The sequence below is a fragment of the Miscanthus floridulus genome, chromosome 13 (genome assembly GCF_019320115.1).
Source record: "Miscanthus floridulus cultivar M001 chromosome 13, ASM1932011v1, whole genome shotgun sequence".
In the NCBI taxonomy this organism is placed as follows: domain Eukaryota; kingdom Viridiplantae; phylum Streptophyta; class Magnoliopsida; order Poales; family Poaceae; genus Miscanthus; species Miscanthus floridulus.
In genome coordinates this window covers 21646949-21656607 of record NC_089592.1, presented here as the reverse complement: position 1 = coordinate 21656607, position 9659 = coordinate 21646949, and the positions used below count along the sequence as shown (strand labels likewise).

The window sequence follows — 9659 nt, the reverse complement described above, 5'->3', positions numbered from 1 at the left end:
TATGTGAAGCCCCATACCACCCACGACCCTGCTCAACATCACCACAAACCACGCCTCCAGAGGGGTGGTCGGGACGGTCTTCAGCTGAGGTTGGGACAGGGGCAAGGCCAAGCGCGAGGACCAAGGTGAGTGCCCCTCCACACAAAAGGGCAAGAAGAACAAGAAGGATCAACGTCGACCGACCAACCCAGCTTTGGTCGCTGTGGTCGACGAGCGGGCAAGCAGGCCCAGCAGGGCCGGACCGACCACTTCAACAAGCTCATGGAGAGTCCACGCACCAACCACACCTACCCTATCAAGCACCTCTATAAGGATTGTGAGTTCCTCAAGCGCTTCCTGTGGCCAGACGGCAAGCCAAGGAAGGGAAAGCAAGGAGGATGTGGCCAAGAAGGGAGGACGCGGCCAAGAAGGGAGGCATGGTGGGTCAGGAGGGAGATGGCTTCCCTGACCTTGAGGAATGCCTCATGATCTTTGGGGATCCGATGCTCTACTCCAAGCGCCAGCACAAGATACGCTATGAGAGGCATGCGTCGTCGAGTCAGCCATCCCCTCTTTTCTTAGCTCGTCGGACTCCTCGATCACTTTTGATCAGAGAGACCATCCTTCCCACGTCTCCCGACCAACTTGCTACCAGCTCATCATCGACCCCATCATCTGCAAGAAGTGCCTCACCAAGATTCTGATGGACGGAGGCAGCGGCCTCAACATTCTCTACATCGACAACCCTCGACGCCATACGCATCCTTCGGTCAGAGCTCTGCCTAGTGAGCTCTCCCTTCCACGGCATGATCCTAGGGATGCAGGCGTACCCACTCGGGTAGATCAATGTCCGTTAGGACCTCCGAGGCCGAGCACCCTCCTCTCCCTCTCTCCGGCCGCCGCCCCGCTCTCCCTTTCTCCGGCCGCAGCCCGCCCCTCTTCCCTAGATCCGGCCGGATCCGGCCGCCGACCGCCCCTCCTCCCTGGACCCGGCGGGGACTCACAGGGCGAGGCCTCGCGTCGGGGCCCCGCGAGAGGCGGTGTACTCCGTGGTGGTGGGCGCGGGCTTCGTGGTGGTGGGCGCGATGGCCGGCCGCGAGGTGGTCATGGTCAAGGCGGGCCCCAGCTTCGGCACCGGCAGCTCGGGCGTGGTGGTGTGGCGGCGGGAGGCAGCTCGGTGGTGGGCGGTGGCGAGTGTTTTTGGGCACTCAGCAAAGTTGCCGAATGTCCGACAAAAAATACTCGGCAAAGAACGTTTGCCATCAAAATCTTTGCCGGGTGTCGGTTGCCGAGTGCAACACTCAGCAAAGAGGTTGCCAAATATTTTTAGGGCTTCGTGGAGTGCCAGCTCCGGTATATAGTGCCCGTTAATTTATAGAGTTGAGCGTGCATGCATTTATGTGCTTTTGTCATTTTAGGGAAAAAAACTTTAATGCACGTCTACTAGCGTTGGGGGCGCCCCATACTTTATTGTCATATAGGTTTATATAATCGTATGAAGGTTACTACTAGTACATGTACTCATGGCATACGTACGGCCCCATAAAATAAACCAGCTTCCCCCGTCGGTGTCCCACACTTTTAGTGAACGAGATCAGGAGGATCAAGACAAAGTCAGAAAAGGATCGCAAGAGCATTTATACAATTTCAAAAAAAAATTATATTGAAGGGGACTGCACTTGTTAGGGGCTGGCAAACTGGAACAATAAGTTGCATTGGCAGAATTGTTAGATGTACGTACAGGGAAACATGACCAAGAAATGGTGCCAGTGTCTGAATTTATTCATATACTTTAGGATGTTGCACTGATTTAACGTAGCATCAAAACGATCAACTACTAGCCCATTTACAGTATTTTATGGCTAAAGTACATCAAATACAGGAACAAGGGTGTCATGCATTTGTGGTGTTGATGTGCCTTTTAATTTTGGATGAAATCTTTGTATTCATGTGTTTCATTATTTTGCAAGGGCCATGATTAATTATGTCAACTATGTATGCAAGACAAATTGAGCACCATTCATTCCTGTTGGATCTCATATATAAAATATGACATACTTGTAATTAATTACTAATAGACGGTAGTGGAAAGCGATGTTATATCTTGTGTTACCCACACAGTTAAAGTGTTGTTGTTATTAGATACTAGGTCAAAGCCATGTTAGGGTCTCGAGTCTTTTTTCTTTCTATACTAAAAATATCTCTTTTTTCTATAGCGAACCAAACATGTTCTCATGGTGGCAAATTGCGCGCAACAAATGTGGTAGAATATCACCGAGCGAAACCATGGAACCGATGTAAAAACCAATAGAAAAACAAGGTGTTGCAAGTCCAGTGTACAACATCACCTGTAGGTCTAGCGATGGCACATGAAAAAATTGGTAGCAGGTTGGAGAGAGAGAGGGGGGGGGGGAAGGGAGGCCTTGTTTAGATTGTAAGTTTTTTCACTCTCTCTATTATATTAAATTTGTGGACACATGTATGGAGTATTAAATATAGATAAAAAAAATAATTAATTACACAGTTTAATTGTAAATTACTATACGAATCTTTTGAGCCTAGTTAAGCCATGATTGAACAATAATTATCAAATACAAACGAAAATGCCACGATGCCAAATACTGATTTCTAACCCTAATCTAAACGAGGCCGGAACAGTGAGACGGCAGGTGGTAGTAGATCAGAGGAAAAATATCTATCTGGGGGCCGGGAGTAGGGTCAAGTGAGGTGGGGGAACGAGGAATACGAGGTGGCACTGGCAGCGCAGGGGGATGGATATGATTTCACGTGGGCCGGACCCGACGCGCCCACCTCAGCAGCAGCTTGGAGCTTGTGGCTGGTGGTCCTCGCGCGCCGCGGCTGTCCTGCTGCCTGCTGGTGTGGTGCTTGCTTCCTTCGCGGCCACTCCGCCTCTTCCCAGCCCCACGTTTTTCCATCTTGCAGCCGATCGATACCGAGATGTCACTGTTACTGATCTTGTTATCGATGCCTGGACAAGCATCTTTTCGATGATCGGCCTTCGTTCATGCATGCGTCTACAACTCAACATAACCTGCTAAACATCTTTTTTTTTTAAAAAAATAACTGCTACACATGTAACGCATCCACATCCCTAACATCGTCTCGTACGTATTCGTATAGTGCACAACACCTTTAGTTTCATCTGTCGGCAATCGCGCACGTTACTGAAAAAAAAAGATTCACTTTTGTTTCATCTTTCCACACTCCAACAAGCTATATCTTATGCGTACGGTAGAGAGGGCCAGCTCCGCTCTCCACTTTGTCTATAGCTAGAAATTCGAAATAGAGGATAACAATATTTAGAGATCTACTTGAAGCGGTGATTGAAAGGTATTTTCCACAAAAAAATCTCTATTTGTATTAATTAGAAAAGATAGATATGCAAGGATAGATATGCACTGTTGCTGTGGGTTGCCCAATAAATAACCTTTTAGAATCAGTGGTGGAACCAGAAAGGCTAACAGAGGCCGTGCCCCACCCCAAGCTTAGTAGATTATTTTAACAACCCTACAAATATTTGAATTACAATCACAACAAAGTTTCAATTCACCCATTCTTTATTAAAATATTATGATTTTTTTATAAATAGTATAAAATATTTTAAAAGTTATTGATACATATGCTTGCGTATATTTTCACACTTATTAAAGATGTCATCATATTATCCCGCCCCTTCAGTCATGCTTTTTTTTCCTGTATATACTTAAATTGATTTTGTAAAATTCATATGCTATTTCTGCAAAAATCCTACGTTCCAAAGGGACACTTAGGAAAATCAATTCTAATAAATAGAGGTACTTAGAGCCATTTCTCTCTATACTAATCTATCTAAACAGCTCTAAAATGTCAAGTTTTTTTAACGAAGGGAGTAGTGAACATGGAGGAACAATTTGTCAATTTGTGATTTCGTTCGCCTCTGAGTTAAATAGATACGCATATTAATGGGTTAGGAGATTAACATGAGGGGGAAAACTAGAAGTGAAATGAGAATACAAGGGTCTACTAACACCGCGCGTTAGGCCAGCCGCACACGCGCTACTGTTCTTCTTCTTCCTCCTGCAGTCCCACCGCCCCCATCGTGGGGGTGCTAGGGTTATTTTGACAGAGCTCCGTTGTCGCGGCGCCGTAGCCTCGAAGCCCCGACGAAACCCTAGCACGCCCGCAGCGGCCTTCTTTTTCCCCTCCCCTCTCCCAGCTCCACCATGTCCATGGACGGCCCCCCCCCCGCCCTGACTCGACTGCCTCCACCCCCACCGCCGCTAGAACCCTAAGCTGCCCTCCCGCCGTCCCCACCGCCTGACTGCTTGCCTCTCACGAACCCCTCCTCTTCTAAGGCCGCTGGAGTTGGGGAAGAAGAGAGGGGGCCCATCGGAACCCTAACTTGGGAGTGCTTGAATGCGGGAGGAGGAGGAGGAGGAGGAGGAGGACACACCTCGCCAGTGCTAAACCCGTCGTCGCCAGCTGGAACCCGCCGCTGGAGTTATGGAAGAAGCGTGAGGTAGAAGACGACCTGGCAAGTGTGGGCATAGGGAGGGAGATAGGGGAGGTGGCCATGCAGTGCGCCTTTTAAAACGGCTGTGCGTTTTGAACTCCCTGCCAAAATACAATGGTCAAAAGCCACTATATAACATTTATGATATGAAATCGATCATACGTACAAAGAACTCATATTAGATATTGGATCTGGCTAGCCAGCACTCGAGCATTTTTCCTTTTTTCCGACACCCGATTTTTCCTCTTCGTATCTTCTTCCTCAAGACCGACGCGTCGCCGCCGCTGCGGTGCGCTAGGGTTTCGCCGTAGCTCGCCCGCAACGGTCGTTTTCTTCCTCCTCTTTCTGTGGCAAGCTCCGGCCATGGACGCCCCCACCCCATTCTGGCCCGTCGGCCTCCACTGCTGTCGGGGCCCCTAAACCGTCCTGTCGCTGTCCCCACCGTCTGGCCGGTTTTCCTCCCTCCGGCCCTTCTCTTCTAAGTCTGTCGAAATTGGGGAAGAAGTGAGTGGGGTGGGCAGTGGCCGCCGGAGTTGGAGAAAAAGGGGCGTGGGGCGGGCGAAGGGCGCGAGCTCGAAATCGAGTGTCCAATGCTTGTTGGATAGCCCTTCCCTAGATATTTCCTTAAATAAATAAATGTAAGGCATGCGGTGTTACCCTTGCAATCGCTGGATAAAGAGAAACCCATCATGCTCCACAGCTACGCCTCCCGGTCCCGGGAAGGGGAGAGAGAGAGAGAGAGAGAGAGAGAGAGAGAGAGAGTGAAGTGAGGGGTGAGGGGGAAGAGAGAGAAAAGGAAGGCATGGAAGGAATGTCCAGCTGGAGGCTCCCGCGGCCAGAAGTGGGAGCGAAGCGCATCCGCAGAGGATCCTCGGTTGGAGGCTCAAAACCTCCCGCACCCAACCAAACTCCAGCCTCACATCAGACCTCCCGCACCCAGACTGCTCCTTCCTTCCGTTTACTCCCTCCTCCTCACATCTCTCTCGCCGCTCCAAACAAACAAAGGCAAGGAAAGAAACCGAGAAATCTCCCCCTGCGTGTGTGGCGAGGCGAGGTCGAAGGGCGAGGATCATGTCGGCGGCGGCGGCGTCGGCGGCGGGGGAAGGTGGGAAGGAGAAGGGCGCCAGCCCCGGCCCCGGCCCCGGCCCCGGGGGCTCGTGCGAGCTGTGCGGCGCCACGGCCAGGGTGTACTGCGGCGCCGACGAGGCCACGCTCTGCTGGGGCTGCGACGCGCAGGTGCACGGCGCCAACTTCCTGGTGGCGCGCCACGCGCGCGCGCTGCTGTGCCGGGGCTGCGCGCGCCCCACGCCGTGGCGCGCCGCGGGCCCGCGCCTCGGCCCCACCGCCTCCCTCTGCGACCACTGCGTCCGCCGCGGCCCGGGGGCCGTGGGCGTCGGCGGCGACGAGGAGATGGGCGGCGCGGGCGACGGCCGCGGGCACGAAGAAGAGGAGCACGACGACGGCGGCGACGATGACGACGAGGTGGTCGTCGATGACGAGGACGACGACGAGGAGGAAGAAGAGGATGAAGGGGAGGGCGAGAACCAGGTCGTGCCGTGGACGGAGGAGGCCGAGGCGACGCCGCCGCCCGTCGCCAGCTCCACGTCCAGCAGCAGCCGGGAGGCCCCCGCCAACGGCGCGAGCGGCGCAGAGTGCGCAAAGGTACGAGCCGCCTTTATTGCCCCCCTCTCTCTCTCTCTCCACCTGCTCCTCGATTTGCCTGCGATTTCATCGCTCGATCTGCCATTCTATCGCTTTGCAAAGATGCAATTTTTATAGTCGATCGGGACGCTTTCCCTCGTGAATCGCGGTCGACGATGATAGGATCCACCATTTCCTCCAATTCGTGAGCGGCCGGTCGTTCTGATCCAAATGTCGCCATGTTTCTTTCTAGGAAAACGTGCCGTGCTCCACCTCGCAGCCGGGCCTGTGCCACTATTCGTCGTCAGAGCGCCACGGCGGCCGCAGCGACGAGGCCACCTCTTCCCGGAACGGTGGCCGCTTCCTCGCCTCCCGCCACAGGAAGAGATCACCCTCAGATTTCTTCAGCTCTGAGTCCGCGCAATCCGGCGAGGAATTGCTCCAACGCGGGCATTGGCCGAAATGAGTGAGTCTGCAAACCCCCTCGATCTGAAAATTCCATGGCATGTTTATTTCAGTGAATACTTAAGAACTGCGAGTACCATTCACTGTACTACAAAAATGGAAAAGTTTCTGCTGGCGAACATGGATGCAACTATGCATCTTAACAAGCATGATGTGAAGTAGTACTGAATTATAAAAAATAAATATGGTAGATCAATCTCTTTTAAATAACTCGTGAGTAGCATTGCCCGGGAAGAATTAATAAAAATGCTAATTGCAAGGTGAGTGAATTGATGTAAAAGTTGTAGCAAAAGGTTGGTAGCTACTTACGGGTTTTAGGGTCATCAAGTTTCTACCGGTAAAAAAGGGATGGCTGCATCATAATGAGAAAGCTTTGCTTGCCTTGCCGAGAGCCATCATATGATGCTTGGAGTGATCCGCAATCCCAGTAGTGCTCTAGCTGATGGGTAGCAAGCTTGCTTTTAAATTCTAAAAGCATTACATTTCCACTTCTTTGTGGTCTATTTTCGGTGTAGGGACATGTAGATGGTATGTGAGCTTGTGAGGTGCCAAGTGGCAATTTGTGTCAATTATCGCACTCGAATGCTACTGTTTATTCTCTTTTGTTGGAGAAGGTGTTCATGCCGAGTATTTCAGCCTTGGAACTATATTTTGTTGTTGCTAGGACAGGATGACATCTGATTGGTAATTTATATAGGTTGGAACACCTTATGGTGAAATTTGGCAACTCAGTATGAGTCTTGTTTCATGATTATGATCAAAGTTGCTCATGGTAGATTTCTGTTTTTGTTATTGCAGCTTTACCTGAGGCAGGCAACTTGCGATGACTGGTGTAGATGATGATGCTAACTACATTAGAAGGTCACTTTTAGTGTATGCAAGCTTTGGGAAGGTGTGGATCACGACGAGATCAGTTTTCCGCCAAGGCATACATCTTTCTTCGGTCATCAAATTGAGGCGTGCATCTATGTTCGGTCGTCAACCTTGCACGCGCAGAGTTATCAGGGCAGCTGCCCCAGAACCATGATAGTATTCCTAAATGGCGACAGCTTTGCTGGAGATTGTATATGTCCCCACTACTTTGTTGTGTTTAATTCCTTCTGTTTGTGGATGAGGCGTATTGTCTAACCTAAGAGAAATGATATAGGCTCGCATTTGCACTGGCATTGTGTCATGGCCTCACTGTCTGGATGCTTCCTTTGTGCCCGAAGTCCTAATTTCATGTCTCGCCACAGTTCTTTTGGTGAGATTTACTATTCATGGCTGAAATGGAATCTAAAACATGCGGCACTGTTGCTCACCTGGTAATACATTTGTGCAAGTTGCCTCATGGATAAACAAGCTAAGATTGAAAGAACAAAATAGTGAAAACTGAAAGGTGAGACGTCAGAGGTATTCAGGGAAAGAGTTATCAAAGAGGGCTCTTGGAAGGAAGAAGAGGACATAAACAACATGTGGGAGAAGATGGCAGCCAACATTCGGAAGGTGGCCTTAGAGGTGTGTGGAGTAACCAAAGAAAGTGGAGGCGAGGCTAAAGATACTTGCTGGAGGAACGAGGAAGTCCAAAGGGCTATTAAGGAGAAGAAAGAGTGCTATAGACGCTTGTACCATGCAAGAGTGTGGACAACATAGAGAAGTACAATGTGGCAAAGAAGACTGCAAAGCGAGCTATAAGTGTGGCAAAGGGTAGAGCGTACGAGGATCTTTACCAACGTTTGAGTACGAAGGAAGGAGAGAAGGACATTTATAGGATGGCTAGAGTTCATGAGAGAAAGACAAAGGGACTTCAACCAAGTTAAGTGCATTAAGGATGAAAGGGAGCATCTCTTGGTGAAGGAGGATGAGATCCGACATCGATGGCAAGAGTATTTTGATAAATTATTCAATGGTGAGAATATGGATACAACCTTTCAGTTGGATGACTCTTTTGATGACACCAATACGCGCTTTGTGCGGAGAATCCAAGAATCTGAGGTTAGAGATGCGTTGAAAAGGAGGTAAGACGATGGGACCGGATGGTATCCCAATCGAGGTGTGGAGATGTCTCGAGGACATAGCTATAGTATGGTTAACCAAGCTGTTCAACCATATTTTTCGATCGAACAAGATGCCTGATGAGTGGAGGAGAAGTATATTGGTACCGATCTACAAGAATAAAGGGGATATTCAAAGTTGTACTAATTACCGGGGAATTAAGTTGATGAGTCATGCTATGAAGCTATGGGAGAGAGTTATCGAGCATCGCTTTAGAGCAATAACGCGGGTCTCTATGAACCAATTTGGTTTTATGCCCGGAAGATCAACCATGGAAGCCATTTTCTTAATAAGACAAGTTATGGAGCGGTATAGGGAGAAGAAGAAGGACCTACACATGGTTTTTATTGACTTGGAGAAGGCTTATGATAAAATACCAAGGAATGTTATGTGGTGGGCTTTGGACAAATATAAAGTCCCAACGAAGTACGTCGGGCTCATTAAGGACATGTACAACAATGTTGTGACTAGAGTTCGAACAAGTGATGCAGACACGGATGACTTCCCGATTAGGATAGGACTACATCAAGGGTCAGCTTTGAGCCCTTATTTGTTTGCCTTAGTAATGGATGAGGTCACAAGGGACATACAAGGGGACATCCCTTGGTGTATGCTTTTCGTGGACGATGTAGTGCTAGTTGATGAAAGCCAAACAGGAGTGAATCAGAAACTGGAGTTATGGCGGGAGACTTTAGAGTCCAAAGGTTTTAGACTCAGTAGAACTAAAACTGAGTATATGAGAGGTGACTTCGGTACTACTATTCGGGAGGAGGAAGATATTAGTTTGGAAGGTCAAGTAGTGCCTAGGAATGATACCTTTCGATATTTAGGATCAATGCTACAGAGAGACGGGGATATTGATGAAGATGTTAGCCATAGAATCAAAGCAGGGTGGATGAAATGGCGGCAAGCATCTGGTGTCTTATGTGACAAAAGGGTACCATAGAAGATAAACGGCAAGTTTTATAGGACGACAATTAGACCTGCTATGTTGTATGATGCAGAATGTTGACCTACGAAAAGACGA

The 9659-nt window shown here is 49.4% G+C and overlaps 1 protein-coding gene across 1 annotated transcript; it reads left to right on the top strand.

Annotated features, from left to right (window-relative positions):
• Positions 1–5254: 5254 nt before the first annotated feature.
• LOC136500444 (uncharacterized) lies at positions 5255–7906 on the top strand. Its single transcript, XM_066495795.1, has 3 exons — positions 5255–6154; positions 6387–6599; positions 7397–7906. Exons 1-2 carry the CDS (start codon positions 5564–5566, stop codon positions 6597–6599), a joined length of 804 nt encoding a protein of 267 aa, XP_066351892.1. The 5' UTR covers positions 5255–5563; the 3' UTR covers positions 7397–7906.
• The last annotated feature ends 1753 nt before the right edge of the window (positions 7907–9659 follow it).

Coding starts and splice junctions, on each gene's coding strand:
- LOC136500444 (XM_066495795.1), top strand. CDS start 5,564: ATGTCGGCGGCGGCGGCGTCGGCGGCGGGGGAAGGTGGGAAGGAGAAG. Junction 6,155..6,386: donor GCGGCGCAGAGTGCGCAAAG/GTACGAGCCGCC, acceptor GTTTCTTTCTAG/GAAAACGTGCCGTGCTCCAC.